The 22566-nt window shown below is 40.8% G+C and overlaps 2 protein-coding genes across 9 annotated transcripts in view; one reads left to right on the top strand and one right to left on the bottom strand.

Annotated features, from left to right (window-relative positions):
- The window catches only part of LOC111587233 (NLR family CARD domain-containing protein 3-like), a 76807-nt gene that overhangs the window by 8072 nt on the left and 46169 nt on the right, over positions 1-22566 (bottom strand). The window contains exons 1-4 of one of the 3 annotated variants that reach the window (XM_055015750.1): positions 3180-3313; positions 874-918; positions 504-605; positions 30-143 (exon numbers count right to left, since the gene is read on the bottom strand). The exons of 1 other annotated variant lie outside the window; for it this stretch is intronic. In XM_055015750.1, coding sequence (XP_054871725.1) covers positions 30-143; positions 504-592 — 203 coding nt within the window. In that variant the 5' untranslated portion in view covers positions 593-605; positions 874-918; positions 3180-3313. Of the gene's footprint in view, positions 1-29; positions 144-503; positions 606-873; positions 919-3179; positions 3314-22566 lie in introns of those variants that run through there. One more of the 3 variants, XM_055015749.1, reaches the window with a different exon arrangement.
- Positions 4529-22566, top strand: part of LOC111587239 (NACHT, LRR and PYD domains-containing protein 3-like) — a 78573-nt gene continuing 60535 nt past the window's right edge. For 4 of the 6 annotated variants that reach the window (XM_055015740.1, XM_055015741.1, XM_055015742.1 and 1 more), the window contains exon 1: positions 21333-21489. Coding sequence is in view for 2 of the 6 variants with exons in the window: in XM_035942371.2 (XP_035798264.2) it covers positions 7466-7554; positions 7676-7792; positions 7895-8005; positions 9713-9820; positions 12780-12893; positions 13056-13134; positions 13282-13510; positions 13957-15760; positions 15867-16040; positions 16355-16528; positions 17187-17360; positions 17760-17806; positions 19824-20362 (3759 nt within the window). In the remaining 4 variants the exon portion in view is untranslated. Of the gene's footprint in view, positions 4671-7452; positions 7555-7675; positions 7793-7894; positions 8006-9712; positions 9821-12779; positions 12894-13055; positions 13135-13281; positions 13511-13956; positions 15761-15866; positions 16041-16354; positions 16529-17186; positions 17361-17759; positions 17807-19823; positions 20752-21332; positions 21490-22566 lie in introns of those variants that run through there. The other 2 variants (XM_035942371.2, XM_055015744.1) reach the window with 2 other exon arrangements.

Here is a 22566-nt window from a genome sequence, read left to right as displayed (position 1 = left end):
CCCAATTAAAAATGAACACTTCATCTTACCTTTCAACAACAGACTGGTGTCCATTTTTGAACTCAATGGGATCAATCATGGACAGATTACTCTTCATGGACACACAGCTGGGTTCAGGAGATGCTGGTCTCTGCTGATGGATCCTGATTGAAACAAAACCACCTTATTAAAGTGACAGCATTCTGTCATTCAGGCGTGGGTCCCTTTTACATTACAAATGCAGACTTTTCTCTTCATGCTGTTGTCCTTCCAGATTTAAACATGTTTCTCCTCTGAAAGTGGAAGTTTTCCAAAATGGCCTTCAGAGGGTGGTATTCTGATATTTTATTGTTTTCTTTGAACAAGCCTGGAAAATGATGATGAAGAAAAAACAGCAGCACCAGTAATGCTCGACACACTTTAGATCACTGGAGCTGAGCACTTATGTGTGTGTGAATACTGATGGTCAGTGCTGAGCTCTGACATGGAGAAGAGTCATGGACAGTTAGAAATGTTCATCTCACCTCTGAGCTTTGGTCTGGCTCTCATGTTCCCCACACAGAGTGGTTTCAGAGGGAGGAACTCCCTCCTCTCTGTCCTCACACTGATTCATAGCAGAGACACACCTTCACACAAACACAACAACCTGATCAGTACAACATTCACACTGCTGTCTACCATAGTGCTGTTCTAGATTCTACCACCAGATGGCACCAATATCAACAAATACAATTGTTTGAAATGTCTATTTTATTTATCAAACTGCATCAAATATTGTACTGTCTATAATTTTGTATATTTGTCCTCGAGTTCATATTCAACATTAGAGTTCACTTCTGCATAAACACTGTATAATTTTAGTCAGCTGTGTTGCAGAATAAAGAAAATACTGACCAGGTGAGTTCAGATGCACATCCAGTCGCACAGCAGAATGTTCACCTGAAACACAGACAGAAGCTGCTGATTCTCCTTCATCAGTCCTTCATCATCCATCTGAGAACTCTGTCACACATTCATGTTGAGAAACATCAAGATGACAGTAAACCAACCAGAGTTCAGAGTTCAGCTCTAATCACACAGCGGGAAGCTCAATCTGTCCAAAGATAAATCCTGCAGAAGTGTGGCATAACTTCCTCATAACAAAATTCCTGCAGTGTTACTGAAACACACAGGTGAAAATTTTATTTATTATTTATCAGTCTCAAGTGTTTATGCAGAAACTTCACAGTAAAACCAGAGTTCAGCTCCAGTCGCACAGTAGGAATAGCCTGAGGCTCTCTGCCTGGACATTAAAACATCCTGTGCTGTTCTCCAAGTGGGCACACTGATCTCAGCAAGAATCCACAGCTTTGTTTTATCACTATGATACATTATCTGATGCATACGAAAAGTGAAGTACATCAAAAAAACAAACAAGCAAAAAAATAATTAAGTTACTCTAACCTTAAAAATAGGCAACACAGTTGCAAAAACAGAAAATAGATGTACCTTATAGCTTTATACAAATGCAAATTTGAACCTTGTTTTGTAAACTAAGGCTGTAAAAAATTACACACTGTACAGAATTTGCATAAACTTTGCGCTTTTGTCTTTTACCAACACTATCTTGAGGAAACCCACCAGCTGTAGCAGTATGGTGGAGTTTATGTATCTCCATTGCAGAACTCATCTAAAACTATTTGTGGTTTACTGATATTCATTCAACTATGTGTATTTTGCTCATTGTAATGAACAGATGTGAGCCAGTTGGTCATTTGTTAGACAACTTAAAGTTCTGCAGCACAGAGGCCTCCAGCTGTGGCCCACATTGTTCTTATCTGTGTCACACCATCAGGGCGTGAGTGCAGAATTTCAAGATTTTATGGTTAAATAAACAGAACCTTGAACCTTGAGAGCCTGCAAGTAATATCTGAATCAACACAAGATGCAAAGTAGAACTTTAAACTTTTTTGATGCAGTCTATATTGTGATATTCATAAGTTTGAGACTGTTGTTAGTTTGTAAGTTGTCTGTGTTGCTGCAAGCAGCGCTTCTGCAGAAACTTTCGAAAATTGCCAAAGAACTTTAATTGTATTACATGTTATGATTATCAGTGGTGGGAGAGAAGTTTATATCTTTTATTCCAGAACTAATACCACATTTTGAAAATACTCCACTACTATCACTTCATTAATGTACTGCATGAGGCATTTTACTACTGTAGGTGTTTAAAGTTGAACTCATATTAACTACTTTGTAAACTGCTAAACTGTTGATCAATTTATTCCATATGAACATTGTAAGGTTGTAGCATTGCTGCCCAGTGAGAACCACAAAAAGAAAAATTTTAAAAAAGGATTTTAAACAAACAAACTGGAAAAAAATCACAATTTTATGGGTTTGAGGTCACCTTGAGTAAAACTTGTTAACACTCAGATCACATTATTCTGAAAAGTCAGAGACATGTTCATCTATTTAAACATGTTTTTACTTTAAGATAGTAACAACAAGAAAGACCTTAATCAAACTTTTCTCTACATATATCACACTTTTACCTAATTTTATACTAAATATGCTCTGAGTTGAAACTACTTTCCATCTCACTGATAGATAGTTTTAGTCTTTCAGATGATGCAGTGTTGCTGAATTTACAAGGATGTGACTTGCATGTTGTACTTTAGTGGATCAAGATTAGTCAAAAATCTGTAGTTTTCTGGTGGAAATATTGTTTTGATCCCTAAAGGTTCAGTATAATGTGCCTCCCTCAGCGCAAGTCCTTCTTGATGTAAACTTTATTACTACGGAGTGTGACTCTTACAGGCATCTGTGGAGAATTAATGTCCATGAATCAGTAGATCAAAGGCTTATCACTAAACTACAAACAGCAAACATCTTTAAAAATATTGAAGTCCAAGAAAAGAGATCCACAAAGTAAAGCCTGACGAAGTAACAGACAATTTGCTAAAATGAAGCATTTATGCAAACATTTACAGATGTTTCTACTTTTCTGGTCTCTCGGTGTATCTGACAAAAAGGTTGAAATTAAGTCCTGACAGGATTCAACTTGTTTTGTTTCCTCTGGAGGATTTCAGATGTTTCCTTCAACATGGAAGCTGCTGAACGTTCCACCAAACACAACACATTTTAGCTCAGCTGTAATGATCAGTTTAACAGCGACACCAACTCACACTGAAATGATGCAAAACTGATGATTACACTACCTTTGGATGGTGAAAGTAATCAGATGAATGAAGGTGAAATTATTTATCCATGAGACCAACCAGAGAGGATAAACATGTATCTCACAGTGGGAAGTTTTCAAAGGTGAGTCTCAGCTGTTCAAAATCAAAAGTTACTTTAAGGAAATGTGATAACAGAGCAGCTCTGACCTGAACAATAAAGAACCTTGAACCCTTTGGATCAATCATTAACAGTATAAACTCTTATCAGTTACACCATAAAGCTCTGATCATGTAGTTTTAACCTGCAGTGCATTTTATTTTCCAGCAGCTGGAAAGACTGAGACACGTCCTTCTCTCTGCACTCAGACTGTCAGTCAAACCATCATCAGCTGCTGTCCATCATTTCTGACCAACAACAGAAGTGAGCAGGTCTGAGTGAATCAACATTATCTGAGCTGAAGATCATCAACACGACTGCAAATCCTCATCTTCTGTCTGCACCAGATACTGCTGACACACACAGTCAGAGACACACGAACCAAACAGAGTCGTCACTTCACATCACTATAACAGAACTGATTAAATGTCTTACAGTCACTTTCTGGATGCTGGATTGTGTCACAGATTCTGTTTTCAGGGAATAAAACTCACATTTTTCACATCACATCAACACTCAGTGACCACGAATGAAAAAAACAACTTGTCTTTAATGTTTGAAGAGTTCCTAAAAATCAAAAATGGATGTCTTTTAATTATAAACTGCAGGTTGGAAATCACTGTGGAAGAATCTAATCTAATCTAAATAAATATTTAAACCACATCTTCATCCAAAATGTGCACAGTTTGGTTCTATGAATAACTGCCATTAACAGTGGAGATATTCAGTTTACTTCAGCGCTGCAGTCTGATTTTAGTTCAGCAGGAATGTGCAAAACACCTGCTCTTGCTTGTTATATTTGACTTGTTAGTGAGTCGACTGAATCCTTTTTAAATTCACCACCATCAACACACATTGCTTTGAAAAGTCCATTATTACACTTTTTTCTTTTAAAATGCTTGTATAAACAGGTGAATCACCTGCAGGATCTGACTGACCGTGAGCAGGTTTTAGTGACTTTTAGCCTCCAGATGTTTGTGAATTTAGCGTCAGATATTTAATTCTTTAAACTGTCCATCAGCATCAACTATCAGACAGGTGGTAGAACTAGACCACCTGATCTGTGCCTCAGTTTATGTAAGAAACGTATTACATTTTGGTCTTGAAATCTTTATCAGGCACAGTAACAGATAGATCACACTGAGCAGGTAAGTAAAACAAAAGAATAATGATATGTGTGACTGCTGGGAATCTGCCACATGTTCAACCGGTTCTTGCATCACTATGTTAATCCAGTTATGAAGGTTTCCTCGAATTAAATCACACAGACATCAGGACTGACGAGGGAGAATGAGCAGCTTCTTCTTTCCAAATGTTTCCTCGACACACGAAGGTGGAAAGTTCCTGAAGTTGATCTGAAGTGACTTCAGCAGGTGAGAATCCTACCAGATAAATCTGTACATGTCTGATTGACAGGATTACTCTGATGACACTGAGGTGTATCACTGAATAACAGTACAGACGTTTGTTTCTACTTACTGAGTGCTTTAAATTATCTATTCAAAGCATTTAGGGCTAAATGTTGTAAAGAATTTCATTCTTAGTTAATGACTTTTATGTAATCTTTAATCTAAACTCTGAACATTAGTGGAAAACACAAAAGACGTCAGAACTGGTTGGGCAGCTTTGATCGACTTGGTAGATAGGTAATCACAATGTTGTGCCTGATCAGTGTAAATGTAAACACAGAGAACATTTTTTCACAAATAAAGCCCTCAAAAATACAACTTAGTCAATCATTTTTAACAGAGCTCTACTTTGGAAGCTGAATTTTTATAAGAGGTTTTATAAGTGGAATGTTTACTTGTAGTATTTTTCCATTGCTGTGTTGTCACTCATGTAAAGGACTGAATACTTTCATTACTGCCAGAATGACAAAGTGAAAACATGGCTTGTAATGTTAAATCGTGTGATGAGCCCACAGCTTTATCTGGTGTTCCCGTATGTGATACTGGATGTAAAGATCAAACTAAATAAAATAACAAAGTAGCCAAAACAGTATTTTTCCTGTAAGACTTTAAATACATTTACCTGCTAAAACTTGTGTACTTTTCCTGAAGTAAGATTTTTCTTGCAGAAGTTTTACATGGATTGTAGTATTTTTTTCATTGCTGTGTTGTTACTTATGTAAAGCACTGGAATACTTTCATCACTGCCAGAATGACAAAGTGAAAACATGGCTTTAGAAATGCACATAAAAATTATGAAAAATCACAAACTCAGACCTGTCATTTACAAAAGAATACAGAGGCTTACTCTCTAATACTTTGAAGAAGGTCCTGTGACAGAAGTTACAGCTTCCAGTCTTCTTGATCAAGTCTCTACAAGCTCTGCACACCTGGATTTGGGCAGTTTATGTCATGGTTCATTGGTTTTGGTTCTAGTTCTTTTTGTTTGTTTGTTTTTGTTAGACTCCCTCCTGTGTGTTCTCTTTTGCCCTGTGTCTTGCGTGTTTTCTTCTTTGTGTGTTTCTCTGTCTATATATAATGCCTCGTTTCAGTCACTTCCTGTTTGACTTCTTCTTCCTCCTTCTGTGTGTTTTCCCCTCCTTTTTGATGGTCTGACACACTGACTAGTTTTGCCTGCGTCTTGTTTGCTCATTGGTTATCTGCATACACATACTCCTGTCTTTTGCCATTTTTGTTTTTGTTTGTTTTGCCATTGGATTACTTTCTTCATATATGGATTCATTTTATTCCTAGATCACCAGACATATTTGATTATTTACGTACTTAGCCATGCAGTTTTAGATTAAAGTTTGTTTGTCTGTCTTGGGTCCCTTCCTGAATCCTCCAGTATCCATTTATCTAATTTATCTAATTCTGCAGATCTTCTCAGGCCCTGTCAGATTTAGGGAACTCTCATCTTCAGATTTCTCCACAGCTGTTTTGTGGGGTTAAAGTCAAGACTTTGGCTTAACCTTTCAGGAACAGTAAGATACTTGTCCTGAACCACTCCAGTGTTTTCCCCTGCAGGACCCTGTGGGCTGTTTTACAACAGCCTGATCCTTTGTGCATGTTGAGACTGAAAGAACTGCATCTATAGAAATAAATCCTTCACTGTTTTATTTCCTACATGCTCATAGAACGGGAGTTGCTTTCTGTAACTACTATTACTGTTTTGATGCACAGTGAGTAGACATCATAGTCACAGATTTCTGTTTCTGCACCTCAGTGAAAACAGATGAACTGAAAGGATTGATTAGAGGGCTGTTCCTGTAAATGTTCTCACAACTTTGCCCCTGCCCTAAGTTCCTGCAGTGGAAGTTGACCTATTGTGGTGCAGAAAGCTGAAGTATCATCCCAGTCAGTGTGGCTCAATCCAGATGTTCTACTATAAAGCCCTGATTTGGAATAGGGAGCTGCTGAGGTGCAGGTTTTCCATCTCTGCGGGGATTTCTAAAGCTCTGTTAGAGGGACTGTTGGGCTCTTGGTCTCCTCCCTGACCCAGGAACCTTCCTGTTCAGCTACTCAGTTTGATCGGACAGGCAACTCTACAAAGACTCCTGCTGGTTTTAAAATTCTTCCAATTCACAGTTAATGAAGCCTCTGTGCTCCTGGGAACACTCAGAGGTTTAGGAATGGTTTTATACCATCACAATGATCTCACCGCAGTTTGATCACAGATATTTCCAGAGAGTTCTTGGGCTTCTCCACTCAGTTTGTGTCTTAACAGGCAGCGTGAAAAGAGGGGTCTTATAAACACAAATTTTTCTTTCTAAACTCTGTCCAATCAGGTCAGTTTGCCCCAGGTGACCCTGGTCTGGTTCTAAACACCCAAGGATTACTAAAGCAAACAGGATACAGCTGATCTGAACATTGTTGTAAATGAGAGATTTGTGTTTTTGTTTTTCAATAAATCTGCCAAATAGTCCAAAAGCATGCTTTCATTTATCATTATGGGTTATTGAGTGTAGATTCAAAGAGAAAATGCATATTTTCAAAACTTTAAAATGAATCCACAACACTGGAAAATCTGCAAAAGTGGACGACAAATGCTTTCTAAAATCACAGTACATTTTGTGGTAAAATGTTTTTGTTGGTTAATTAGGGGCTGTGCAACACAATCTCAGGTCAGCAACATTTTGAAATATGCTTCAATGACAGTAGTGACAACTAATGTGTGCTGTGATGTGAATACTGTGTTTGTGTGAAGGTGTGTCTCTGCTATGAATCAGTGTGAGGACAGAGAGGAGGGAGTTCCTCCCTCTGAAACCACTCTGTGTGGGGAACATGAGAACCAGACCAAAGCTCAGAGGTGAGATGAACATCTCTAACTGTCCATGACTCTTCTCCATGTCAGAGCTCAGCACTCATCACTGACCATCAGTATGTACACTCAAAGCTCTGTGTGTGTGGTGTGTTGTGTTGTGTTGAAGACCAGAGCAGCAGAACAGACCAGCTTCTCCTGTTCCCAGCTGTGTGTCCATGAAGAGTGACTGGTCTATGGGTGAGCCCATTGAGTTCAAAGATGGACACAACCAAACTGATCAAAGGTAAGAATAGAATATTATTCCTTCTCTATGTCAGAGCTCAGCATTTACATCACCATTATATTCACACTCAAAACTGTGTGTGTAAAACTGTCTGTGTTGAAGAACAAAGCAGCAGAACACACCAGGTTCTCCCGCTTCCAGCTGTGTGTCAATGAAGAGTGATTGGTCCATGGATCCTCCACTTGCTGTTAAAGGACGACCTTCAGAAATACAGTAATCCATTATAATACAATTGATCATTAACATTAACTGAGCATTTTGAAGGTGGATTCTCTTGTGATAATGTACTGTGTTATTAAGAGTAATATAAATAATGTAAAAGCCTGATGAGGAACTTGTCTGTCAGTGAACGTTTTTCATTTCTCCTCCCAGCTAGTATCTGGGTCACTTAAAATATAAAAACCCAGAAGCAGACAGAACACAGCAGGTCAGATTGAAAGAGAACAGTGCTTCATTAATACAATGGGATGATCTGGAAAGGGAATACAGGTATGGGACGGAGGAGGAAGTGGATGGGGATCTAGAGGGGAACTACACTGGGAAGAAGGGGAAAATGGCAACCTCTGGGGAAACACAATGGAAGAGACCAAGGAATGCACACTAGGTGGACAGACTGGAAATGAAAAGCTACAGAGGCCTGTGAGGGATGATCTTATAGGGTTGCTAAAGCTAGACTAAATCTTTATACCAGAATCAAGTAACACAAGGCTAAGAAAGTCTAGAGGGAACCAGAATAAAGTACAAATACCAAATGCCAGGATTAACGCACACACGATGTGACACAATGCTACACAAAGCCAAGGACTGAATAAGCACAACAGCACTAACTGAGAGCAGTGAAGAGCTTGACACTACTGACACTGAGAGACTTAATAGCTGTGCTCCACACAGGGCTGACAAACGTCTTTACTTTGCTGGCAGTCGGGATAGGGAGAGCCGTCAGGGGTCTGCGGGCTCGGAGGAATCTTCAGGCTGGGAGTGTCAAGTTGCAGATCCAGGAGTGAGGTGTCCAAAGACAAAGCAGAGTCCAAGAAAGAGAAGGTGTGAGTTGGAGGTGTTCAGCAAGGGCAGGAGGTCCAAACAGGGAGCGGCATGGAGAACAAAGCAGAAGAAAATCACATTAGATAGAGCACACAAAAATCAGAACAGAATAACCTGGCATGAGTTGACTAACTGTACGTTTGGGGTCAAGTGGTGGTTCAAGCGGGCTGCACAGTGGCGTAGTGGTTAGCACTTTCGCCTTGCAGCAAGAAGGTCCCTGGTTCGCGTCCCGGCTTTCCCGGGATCTTTCTGCATGGAGTTTGCATGTTCTCCCTGTGCATGCGTGGGTTCTCTCCGGGTACTCCGGCTTCCTCCCACAGTCCAAAAATATGCTGAGGTTAATTGATCATTCTAAATTGCCCGTAGGTGTGAATGTGAGAGTGCTTGTTTGTCTATATATGTAGCCCTGCGACAGACTGGCGACCTGTCTAGGGTGTCCCCTGCCTTCGCCCAAGTCAGCTGGGATAGACTCCAGCCCCCCCCCACGACCCTAGTGAGGATTAAGCGGGGTATAGATAATGGATGGATGGATGGTGGTTCAAGCCAATCTTGGGTTGCAGGTGGCGATGACTGAGAGCAGGTTCGTTGCTACCAGCCACAGGTGTCCTCACTCATTTGATTATCCAACAGAAGCGAAGCACATACATTTTCATGCACACGCCTCACTTACGCCCACAAATAGGGAAAGGGAAAAGGAGCCACCTCTGCTTTTTAGGCACACAATCTGACCAGTACAACCACAGTCTGCTGCTAGTCACCTTTCAGCAACTTCACTTTGGTGGAATGAAAGAAGTTTACTGATTCACTTACTTCTTGCAGATTTATCATCTTGCTCTGTAAGTTGCACTCCTGATCATTTGGTCATGTTTTGATTCACAGAGTTGAGCAGTGTCCACAAGACTGTCCTGAACCCAGTTGTGTGTCCATCAAGAGTGACCAGTCCATGGATCCTCCTCTTGCACTTAAAGGACAGCCTTCTGAAACACAGTGAGTTACTCTGGAGTGCAATGTGCTCCGTTGTTTCTCTTTATGTTGTATGTTAAATGTTTATATTAAATACATATATAGAAATAAATTACAGTTCAAGTCCTTTTTAGAATCTAATTAGATATAACGATTTTACATAGAGCAGACCTCTTAGCCATGTGAAAATATGATACCATGTGATAAATATTTATCACATGTATTATATTAACTTTCATTAGTATACATTAGAAATCTACAGATGTTGGTGAGAGTGTCATGGGAAAACAGAAACCCAAACGCAGACAGAAAACAGCAGACTGGATGAATGTATGAAGGAGTTTATTTCATAAAAGTAAACAGAATAAATATGCAGGTTATGAAGACTGGGGAAAGGCTGAATAGGGAATGAATAAAGATAAGGAACTGACTGGCAGAAGACTAAGACTGAAGCTAAGGGAACAAATGCCGACGTGAAACAATAGCGACCTTTGTCAGAAGCTTGGGAGATAGCCTAACCAAGAGGTGGAAACTACACACAAGACCAGTAAGTGCTAATGCTGCAGGGGCTTAAGAGAGACAAGCTATACTAGATCGATACTAGGGAAAATCACTACTGATTAAATCCGGAGAATACCTAGACACTTACCGGGAGGGGTACTGATCAAGACCAAGTACCTCAAGGCAAGGAACAGTGATAAGGATTCGGGAACAATATATGTTAGCAAAAAGCCAGAAACTGAATGTGGAACACAGTGCAATGCTAAACAAGAAAAAAGTACACTAAGAAAACTACACAATACTCTGACACTACACAACTAACAACGCTATAATGAATGAGAGCATAAGGGGTGAAACGAGGTACTCCAATTAGCTGGCAGTCAGAGGTAGGAGAGCAATTAAGAAGATCTGTGGGCGAAGGAAGAATGGAAGCGTGGTGTAGAGACGTCGGTCTTGGATGCCTATTGCAGAGCCAGAGATGAGTCGAGGTCCAGACTGTTGCCATGTGCATTGGAGGGAACAGCGTGAGGGAGGGATTCCAGGCAGGGAGCAGCACTAAGCAGAAGAGAAAGCAGACTAAACCAGAGCAAACAACAACAGAGCAGAAAGATTTGGCCTGAGCTGACTAACTGTTGTCTTATCAACGGTTTGGCATCGAATGGTGAGATGAGCCCATCTTTTATGGCAGATAGTGGTGATTATTGGCATGTGAGCTACTCTCCACAAGGGAAAAGAGGGAGAGGGAGAGCTGCCAACTATGTAGAGGCGGAGGTCGAGGGCATGACACAGAGTCACTTGTGTATTAGCATGTACGTTTGGCTGCTTGCTTTCTGTATCATACAAAAAAACAAAAACACAGGTGTAGCTCTGTCTACAACATTTTTTTCCTAAGTGGCAGATGGATCTTACATTGAACCCTGGAGCGTTTTACTGCTCTGAGTCATTCATGGCCTTCACATTTCCGATCAAAACTCCATTTAGTCAAGTTGGTCCACTTTCCCAAGAATCGCCACCATTTCATGGGAGAGGGGTTTGAGTATACCTGTGATGCTGAAAGCTATGTTGTTGGGGGCATTAGTCCCTGGTAGGGTCTCACAAGGCCAACTGGTCCTGGGGGAAGGACAAGACAAAGAACCATTCACATAACCCAAATCGAAACAGAAAAGGACAGCTGCCACCTTGTTCAGAATAAGAAGACTGGGACCCTGTTCTGGAGCCAGGCTCCGTACTTACACACTTCTTTTTGGGGACTTCCACACTCAAGGAGGCAACGATGGAGAAACCTGGAAGGGGGGGATGTGGATGAACAATCTGCCTGATCTGAGCCCAAATGGTGATTTGTTATTTGACTTCTGTACTCGTCATGGATTGGCCTAAATGAACACCATGTTGAAGCATAAGGTAGCTCACAAATGTACTTGGTACCAGTGCACCTTTCTAACTCAGGCTAAGGGTGGAGCAGAGCTGTCAACTGATCACTACCTGGTGGTGAGTTGGATAAGATGATGAGGAAGGCTGCCAGACAGATCTGTTGAACCCAAACAGGCAGTGAGGGTGAATTTGGAACATTTTGGAGAGGCCCATCTGTATGGTCTTTTCAGCTTGCACATTCCAGAACAGTTTCTTCTGCCTACCTGGGGGAATTGGGCATTGACATGGAATCTGAGTGGGCCATGTTTAAAGCCTCTATTGCAGCAGTAGTTGTTGGGAGCTGTGGCCAAAAGGTCACTGATGCCCATCATGGCAGCTAGTGAACACCAGCAGTGAAGGAGGGCATGAGGCTGTAGAATCAGGACTGGTTGGCTTGGGGGTCTCCTGAAGCAGCCAAAAGTGGAAGATAAAACTCAAATAGGGAGAAGTTCAGAGAGGCAATGGAGAGGGACTTTCATTTAACCTCAAGGAAGATCTGGCAAACTGTTCAGTACATTGTCAGTTGCTGAAAAGAGTAGTTCGAAGAACTCATCAACGCAGTTAACACAGCCTCTGCTGAGGAGGCAGAGCCTGAAGAGTCGGTGGAATCTTTGCCCACATCCATGGCAGAGACAACCTCCCAAGATACAAGATAGTCAAGAAACTCCTCGGTGTCAAGGTGTCAAGATTCAAGATGGTGGCAAGATTTGTCCTGCGGTGCTGAAGGGTTAGGAGAAACTGGAAAGTGTTGCTGGGGAGAGGGATGTATGCTTTACTTGCTGCCTCCATGGCCCAACCCTGGACAGGTTTTTTCTGCAGAGACAGTTTCTCACCTGTAAATGAATGTAAAACTTTCTGAACAGAGAGACATTGCAAGATGGTGAAAAAAAAAATATTGTGAACTTACAAACTTAGGAAGAGGACTAGGTTTATCTGAGCTGTGAAAAACTCCAGTTCAATGTTTCAGCACTCATGTTCAGCCCTAGAGAGAATTAATATTTTACAGGCAAAGATTTTTAGTAGAGTAGGCCTTGAACAAACACTTGTGTGGCGGTGATTTTGTTTCCATTAGAATTCAACAGCAAAGACCAGCCTCTCCTGAACCCAGCAGTGTGTCCACGAAGACTATCCAGTCTATGCTTGAAGCCATTAAATATAAAAATAGACACCAGTCTGTTAATGAAAGGTAAGAATTTAAGGTTTTGATTGTGTTTCCTCTTTGAAAATTTCATATCCAACAGTGAGAACAGCATTTAGAGATCATTTTGTGTCTCTGTCAGAATTCATCACTATAGAACACAAAACCTTTAACAAAGTGTACATGTGCTAAAGTTGAATGTTGTTGCAGCGTTAACCAGCAGAGTTCAGAGGATCTCAGAGGTCAGTCTGTCCCTCAGCATCAAACAGATCTGGACTCCATATTAATGGTGAGAACTATTCTACATTCAACACTTTACTGTCACATTAACTTGACAGAAGAATTTGTTCTGATTCATTGATGAAACATGAATCTTATTGAGGAGCTTTTTACCTAAAAAACCTAAATGTAAACTCAGTATACTTCTCTGTTCCAGCTGCTGGAGGTGAACATCATTAGTTTTGTGAAGAAAGAGCTAAAGAGGATGCACAAGGACCTGAGTCCAAATTACCCAGAATTCTTAGGAAGTGAGACGGAGGAGGAGGAAATGTTGAAGGGTGAGGATGAAGAGCAGAGGAAGAGCAGCAGAGAGTCATTTCTGAAGATCACACTACACTTCCTGAGGAGAATGAAGCAGGATGAGCTGGCTGACCGTCTGCAGAGCAGTAAGAAGATTTTAACAACTTTAATATGATAGAAAAAACAAATGGAGAAAGCATGGGATAAATGTATGTTTCCAAACTCTGCTGTTATTATGCTGAAAATATCTGCATCAGATGAATGATTTTTTTCTGGACTGAAAACACTGAAAACTTCAAAGTTTATGTTTTTTCGAATTTGCTATGGGAATTACTTAATTACTTTTCTTGTTTGTTTATTAGTTTGGCAAAATCCTCTGTTTTCAGTTTTTTTGCTGATGTGAAAAGTGTTAGTCAAAAATTCTAATGGTGTGGCCTCTTAACTTCTTGTGAGTGATTACAATTGTTTCATAGGTGGTATGCCAAACAGATTTCATTGAAGCGGAAAATATTTACAGTCAACATTATAAAGTTAGATTTTAGTCAGATTGATGGAGGCATCTACTTCATTTTACTGCTTGTTTGCTGCTTAGGGACTATTGCTGCGAAGTGCCAACAACAACTTAAGTCTAACCTGAAGAAGAAGTTCCAGTGTGTGTTTGAGGGGATCGCTCAAGCAGGAAACCCAACTCTTCTGAATCAGATCTACACAGAGCTCTACATCACAGAGGGAGGAACTGCAGAGGTCAATGATGAACATGAGGTCAGACTGATTGAAACAACATCCAGGAAACCAGACAGAGCAGAAACAACCATCAGACAAGAAGACATCTTTAAAGGCTCACCTGGAAGAGATGAACCAATCAGAACAGTGATGACAAAGGGAGTGGCTGGCATTGGGAAAACTGTCTTAACACAGAAGTTCACTCTGGACTGGGCTGAAGACAAAACCAACCAGGACATCTACTTCGCATTTCCATTCACCTTCAGAGAGCTGAACGGGATGAAAGACAAGAACTACAGTTTGATGGAACTTGTTCATCACTTCTTTACTGAAACCAAAGAAGCAGGAATCTGCAACTTTCAACACTTCCAGGTTGTGTTCATCTTTGATGGTCTGGATGAGTGTCGACTTCCTCTGGACTTCCACAACAATGAGATCCTGACTGATGTTACAGAGTCCACCTCAGTGGATGTGCTGCTGACAAACCTCATCAGGGGGAAACTGCTTCCTTCTGCTCGCCTCTGGATAACCACACGACCTGCAGCAGCCAATCAGATCCCTCCTGAGTGTGTTGACATGGTGACAGAGATCAGAGGGTTCACCGACCCACAGAAGGAGGAGTACTTCAGGAAGAGATTCAGAGATGAGGAGCAGACCATCAGCATCATCTCCCACATCAAGACATCACGAAGCCTCCACATCATGTGCCACATCCCAGTCTTCTGCTGGATCACTGCTACAGTTCTGGAGGAGCTGTTGAAAACCAGAGAGGGAGGAGATCTGCCCAAGACCCTGACTGAGATGTTCATCCACTTCCTGGTTGTTCAGGCCAAAGTGAAGAAGATCAAGTATGATGGAGGATCTGAGACAGATCCACACTGGAGTCCAGAGAGCAGGAAGATGATTGAGTCTCTGGGAAAACTGGCTTTTGAACAGCTGCAGAAAGGAAACCTGATCTTCTATGAATCAGACCTGGCAGAGTGTGGCATCAATATCAGAGAGGCCTCAGTGTATTCAGGAGTGTTCACACAGATCTTCAAAGAGGAGAGAGGACTTTACCAGGTCAAGCTTTTCTGCTTCGTCCATTTGAGTGTTCAGGAGTTTCTGGCGGCTCTTCATGTCCATCAGACCTTCATCAACTCTGGTGTCAATCTGATGGAAAAACAACAAACAACCTCCAAGAAGCATAAAATATTTAAAGAAAAAATTAAACTAAAACATCTCTATCAGACAGCTGTGGACCAGGCCTTGCAGAGTCCAAATGGACACCTGGACTTGTTCCTGCGTTTCCTCCTGGGTCTTTCACTGCAGACCAATCAGAATCTCCTACGAGGCCTGCTGACACAGACAGGAAGTAGCTCACAGACCAATCAGGAAACAGTCCAGTACATCAAGAAAAAGCTCAGTGAGAATCTGTCTGCAGAGAGAAGCATCAATCTGTTCCACTGTCTGAATGAACTGAATGATCGTTCTCTAGTGGAGGAGATCCAACAGTTCCTGAGATCAGGACGTCTGTCCACAGATAAACTGTCTCCTGCTCAGTGGTCGGCTCTGGTCTTCATCTTACTGTCATCAGAAGAACGTCTGGATGTGTTTGACCTGAAGAAATATTTTGCTTCAGAGGAGGCTCTTCTGAGGATGCTGCCAGTGATCAAAGCCTCCAGCAAAGCTGTGTGAGTCAATGAATAACTCTGTATTTCAAAGTTAATTAGCACATTATACATATTCATAAAGATGACATTGAAAATATTTTGTTGTTCATAACTGATTTTCCTACAGACTGAGCAGCTGTAACCTCTCAGAGAGAAGCTGTGAAGCTCTGTCCTCAGTTCTCAGCTCTCAGTCCTCTAGTCTTAGAGATCTGGACCTGAGTAACAACGACCTGCAGGATTCAGGAGTGAAGCTGCTTTCTGCTGGACTGAAGAGTCCACACTGTGAACTGGAAACTCTTGGGTCAGCATAGAGGATGATTACAATACATAAAAAGTCATTGATGTCAAGTAACTTTTAGTTCCATCAAAACAGAAGTTTCCGCATAAATCTACTTGTATTTTGTTGTGTTTCCAGTAAAACACTGTACAACAAAATACATTTAACAATCTGACTAAACATTTTAGACCAGTTCAATGATGCATTTACCGATTAAATCTGACATTCAAAAATATACATACACAGACAAACGTAAGTAACTACTACCCAAAGAAACTGTTTCAATAACTAACACATTATTTCTGATCAATGTCAAATTTGTACAATTCATTTTTCAGGCTGAGCAGCTGTAACCTCTCAGAGAGAAGCTGTGAAGTTCTGTCCTCAGTTCTCAGCTCTCAGTCCTCTAGTCTGAGAGATCTGGACCTGAGTAACAACGACCTGCAGGATTCAGGACTGAAGCTGCTTTCTGTTGGACTGAAGAGTCCACACTGTGAACTGGAATCTCTCAGGTCAGCATACAGTGGTTTTGTGCTTTTCTTCAATAATAAAATAATTTTCCAAATTATATTAGAGGAGGGCTGCACAGTGGCGTAGTGGTTAGCACTTTCGCCTTGCAGCTAGAAGATCCCTGGTTCGCGTCCCGGCTTTCCCGGGATCTTTCTGCATGGAGTTTGCATGTTCTACCTGTGCATGCGTGGGTTTTCTCCGGGTACTCCGGCTTCCTCCCACAGTCCAAAAACATGCTGAGGTTAATTGATTATTCTAAATTGCCCGTAGGTGTGAATGTGAGAGTGATTGTTTGTCTATATATGTAGCCCTGCGACAGACTGGCGACCTGTCTAGGGTGTCCCCTGCCTTCGCCTGAGTCAGCTGGGATAGGCTCCAGCACCCCCCGCGACCCTAGTGAGGATTAAGCGGTGTATAGATAATGGATGGATGGATATTAGAGGAGTCGTGGTTTGGTTGGAGTGTGTTTAGGACACCTGGAGATGCTGGCCATATGTGTCCTTCAGTGACTTTTTTGTTCAATTTTTGAATATCAGGCATTCTTTTATTTTTGCAGACAGTTAAAGAACTTCTCAAAAGAATCAAAGGAAAACATTAAACTGATTAAGTCTGATGTCTCTGTTGCCAGCTCGTACTTGACCATTTCAATAAATGTCCCAGTCTGTCAGGTTGTCTGGTCACAGAAGAAGGTTGTTCTTCTCTGGTCTCAGCTCTGAGCTTCACTCCCTCCCATCTGAGAGAGTTGGATCTGAGCTACAATCATCCAGGAGACTCAGGAGTGAAGCTGCTTTCTGCTGCAGTGGAGGATCCACATTGGAGACTAGACACTGTCAGGTATGAAGAGGGGAAAAGCTGGCAAACTTTGGGTCTGCTTCTTCTTACCTTGATCTTATGATTACATAGAAGGATTTGCCATTATATAGAACTTGGGCATGGTGGTAGGGAACTTAAAGTGTTACTGTATTTACAGTCTGCACTCAGTCACCGCTGTCCATATTATCACGGTTCTACTGTTTGAACACAAGTCAGTCCGTCTTTAAGTCTGAGAAAAAGTGTAAGAAACAAGAAGATATTGAGGACAAATGAAATGCTGCCGTTTTGTGCTGCATTGTGAACAACAGTGTTCAACAGCAGAACCATGTTGGATAGAAATGCATTTAGAGGGAAGGTCTTAAGATACCCCTATTTTCATAATGAAAATAAATATGCTGGCCTGACTTTTATCTCCTCTAGGGTGAACCATGGTGGAAAAGAAAGAATAAAACCTGGTCTGAGGAAGTGTAAGTGTGTATCAGCTTGATTCACAAGGAAAGAAACTATAACATTGTAATAACTTTAAAGCATCTATTTTAAAGTGCCTGTAAAAAGTATTCACCATCGTTGGAAGTTTTCCCACCTAGCTGCTTTTCACCACTGAATCATGGTCATTTGAATTTAACTTTTTGGCACGGATTTACAAAAAAAATCTTGAAATTCTTTCATGTCAGGCGGTACCGTGCTGCAGGGATTTGCACTGTCTTACATCTCGAAGGCATTCATAATTGGGGCCTGGAATCTTTCTACGTGGAGTTTGCATTTTCTCCCTCTTCAGTGTGGGTTTTCTCCCAGGTTCTCTGGCTTCCTCCCACAATCCAACAACATGCTGAGGTTAATTGGTCATTCTAAACTGAATGTGAGTAGGTGTGAATGTGAGTATGATTGTTTGTCTCTATGTGTAGCCCAGTGATAGACAGACAGCCTGTCCAGGGTGTCCCCTGCCTTCACCCTAAGTCAGCTGGGATCGACTCCAGCCCCCTGCAACCTGACAGAAGATTAAGCAATGCATAGATAATGGAGGGATGATCTCCTTCATATCAAAGTTAAAAAAAAAAAAAAAAATTCTAGAATGTAATGCCAATTTCAACTCAAATTTTTAAAATATAAAATGTAAATGAAATGAATGAATAAATCCTAACTGCCTTCAAAGTGACTCATCTAAATCAACATAGGTGCAGGCAAATGATGCGAAAAGTCACACAGTTAGTTAAAAGGAGATCATCTGAGTGAAGTGAATATGTGTAATTCCCCAGTCACTGGGGGAGTTAAACTACTGAATCAAAACTACACCATGATGACTAAATAACACACACACACAATCTCTCTGTGAAAAGAACATTAAGAAGCGTTGGTCACAGGATGGAAACATGAACTGTATGATGTAAGTAAATATCCCTTATAGTACAGTTAATTCCATCATTAAAAATGGAAGAAATATGGTACGTGTAAATCTGCATAGAGCAGGTCGTCCTAAAAAAAGCTTAGTGACCGTGAGACGCCACCAAGAAGCCACCAAGGCCACCAAGAAGCCTATGACTCCTCTGAAGGAGTTTCAAGTTTCAGCAGCTGAGTTGGGAGAGGCTGCCAATACAACAACTGTTGCCTGTTCTTCACCACTCAAAGATTAATGGGAGAGTGACAAAGAGCAAAGAAAAATCTCATATTAAATCTAGACTTCAGTTCACTAGAAGGCATGTCAGAGACTCTGAAGTCAACTGGAAAAAGGCTCTTTGGTCTAATGAGCCGAGAGCCTTTTGAGCATAAGACCAGATGCTATGGTTCGTAGACACCAAACACTGCACATCATGTGAAGCCTGGTGGTGGCAGCGTCATGAGGTGGGGATGCCTCTCAGTAGTAGGCCCTGTTTGAGGCTTTGTTAAGGTCGAGGGTAAAATGACCACAGCACAGTATATTAAAATCCTGGTGGTCAACCTGATGCCATCTGCTAGAGAACTGCAACTTGGAAGATTTGCTTCCCAGCAAAACCATGACCTGAAATGTCTGACCAAAGCTAGACAGGAATGGTTTAGAGACAACAAGGTCAACATTCTGGAGTGGCTGAATAAGAGCCCAGACCTCAATCTAATTGAAAATCTGTGGTTAAACTTGAGAACAGCTTTTCATTCATGATCTCCACATAACCTGACAGAGCTTGGGACCTGTCTACACAGGCTCAATGCTGTTTGTGTGACCAAAGGTGAATCTGCTAAATACTGACTTAAAGTGGCTTCACATTTATGCAGTCATTTATTTTATGTGTTATATCTTTAATTAACTGACATAACCTTGTCAAAATCTAATTTTCATTATTTTATTTTTTTTTGTAAATTCTTGTCAGAAAATCGAAATTGTATTGACCATGATTTCTGTTGAATGACAGTTAAAGCTGCAATCTTCCAAAAGGAGTGAATACTTTGAAAGGTTGTGTTTACTCATAAATTGCTGTTATACTGTTTACTGTATCTTGTCATCTCCACCAGATGCCTGTGATCTCCAACTACACCTAAACACAGCAGACAGATACCTCAAACTGTCTCACGACAACAGGAAGGTTACGCTGGTAGAGGAGTATCAGCCATATCCTGATCATCCAGAGAGATTTAACTGGTGGCAGGTGCTGTGTACAAGTGGTCTGACTGGTCGCTGTTGCTGGGAGGTTGAGTGGAATGGAGAAGTTCATATAGCTCTGAGTTATGGAAGAATCCAACGGAGAGGAAACAAAGATGACTGTGCATTTGGTATGAATAATCAGTCTTGGTGTTTGTACTGCTTCAACGAGCGTTTTTCTGTTTGGCACAACAAAACAAAATCAGACTGCCCACTTCCCTCCTCATCCTCCATCTCTAACAGAGTAGCAGTGTATGTGGACTGTCCTGCTGGCATTCTGTCCTTCTACAGAGTCTCCTCTGACTCTCTGATCCACCTCCACACCTTCAACACCACATTCACTGAACCTCTGTACCCTGGATTTGGGTTTGGGTCTCAGGCATTATCAGGTTCTTCAGTGAGTCTATGTTGAAAATAATCCTTAAAATGGCTTAGATATAATTCTACAGTAGAATACTGTATACTCTAGAATATGTAGATCTATGTGGCCCCTGCTTCTGTCTCCACTCACCAATCCCCACCAGCTCACCTGCAACTCTACTCAAACACTGATGTTACTCTACACTACATAAAAGCAAGCTGTCACACTGCAGTGCAATGCTGCTGATGACGTCATTCACTGGAGCAGCCTCAGCAAACAGGACGGAAACGTGTTCATGTTGCTTTGTAGCAATATATTGTGTAATTATTAACACCCTGGTGCAGAGGTTCCCCTCAGCTCCTTTTAAATTGTAAGTCTGGAAATGACTGTGGAAGAATGTGATCTATAAATAAACATTTAAAACACATCTTCATCCAAAATGTGCACAGTTTGGTTTCATGAATAATTCTAATTGTTGGCTTCTTGAGTTTAGTCATGCAAAATTGTGCAAACCATCTGCTCTTACTGATTGTTTTCACTTGTCAATGTGTCGACCGGATCTTTTTGAATTTGTCACCGTGAAAACGAGTTTTTTTCTGCTCAGAACCTTTATCCACTGTTATTTTCATATTTAGTATTTGTCTTCTTCAGTATGTATGAGTAGATGGGAGTGATGAATGTATTTGAGTGAGTGCATTCTGCAAACAGATTAATCACAGTACTAGGCAGAGACACAGCGAGATAAGAACATGATTGCAGTGGTAACTTATTTATTTCTATACATGAAAACAAAGATATGGTGACACGGTTATGTGTTGGTTAGCACTGTGGCCTCACAGCTAGCAGGTCCTGGGTACTATGGCTTCCTCCCACAGTCCAAAGACATCCTGGGGTTAATTGATATATTGTAAGTCAGCTGGGATAGACTTCAACCCCTCACCCCCCGGTGACCCTAATGACGATTAAGCTGTGTAGAGATAACGGATGGAATGGATGAATACCTCCAGTAGGTAACACTGATGTTTATTACACTTGGACTCTGAAGTTATGAGGGCATGTTTCTTCAGATCAAATCGCACATACAGCAGGAGTGATGAGGGAAAGTGAGCAGCTTCTTGTCTCTAAATGTTTTCACTCGACACATGAAGGCGGAAAGCGTTTGTAAATGAGTTGAGCAGGTAAGAATCCTACCAGATAAATCTGCATGTCTGATCAACAGGATCACACTACGTTGTAGTTTCTTTTAGACAACTCACTGTTTCATGTAACTGGTACTCACAAGTGAAGTAAAGAATTTGTATTTGTGCTAAAGGACATTGATTTAACAATCTATGATGATATGTACATTTTATCTTAAAGTTTCAAAATTGAGAGAAGTTGCACAAACAATTGAGCTAAATGAATGAATTTGTTTGCTCTCAGTCACTCCGATGTACAAATGCACTTTACATCACAGTTTTTCTGACTGTTATGTTTAAAAAGTTTCAAGTGATGTTACAGAAAATTGTATCCCTTCAGATTTGCTTACTATAGTTATTTCATTGAAATGTATAATGTTTAGAGACTCTCAAACTCTACAACATGTTTACTGTAAATTCACTATCAAGTCAGAAAACTACAGAGAGGGACAGATCACCTGGATCAAGGTGCATTTGAGCTGTTATCTTATCCTCAGATGTTCCATCGAGTTAATGTTTAAACTGTCCTCAAGGCTGGAGAAGCAGTTTTATATGAACCTGGTCTTCACAATTTAATTTCTGGGCAAAATAACAGATTTGATACACATGGGAAAATATCTACAATGTTAGTTACAGGAATATGATCTGATTTGTCCTGTTAAACTGTAACCTTGTTAAACTGGACTTGAAGGATCAGCTATTTTCAGTAGGGTCCAAAAAGTCTGAGACCACTCATAAAGATACTTTTATAAGAGTTTGATTGAAAAGTAGAATCAGGTGTGTGCACAATGACAACCAAACCTCGATTTTGTCATCATATTTCATATTCAATGATCAAATCAAAGATGAAATTTGTAGAGGCATTAATACAGTTGGGGAGTGTTGTAGAAAAACATGCAGCAGGTAGAGCAAATGTAGAAATATGTCATATCTCTGGATGCTTTTATCAAGGTGAAACTGATAAATTAACACACACAGTTTATTCATTATATAGTATCAAATCAGTTCTGTCTTTTCCTCAGTAAGTTTTCTGTCACTACATTTGCCATATCAGTGACAGTAAAGAGAACTAATGTG

The sequence above is a fragment of the Amphiprion ocellaris genome, chromosome 12, assembly GCF_022539595.1.
Source record: "Amphiprion ocellaris isolate individual 3 ecotype Okinawa chromosome 12, ASM2253959v1, whole genome shotgun sequence".
NCBI classification, from domain to species: domain Eukaryota; kingdom Metazoa; phylum Chordata; class Actinopteri; family Pomacentridae; genus Amphiprion; species Amphiprion ocellaris.
This window is presented reverse-complemented; position numbering and strand designations above follow the sequence as displayed.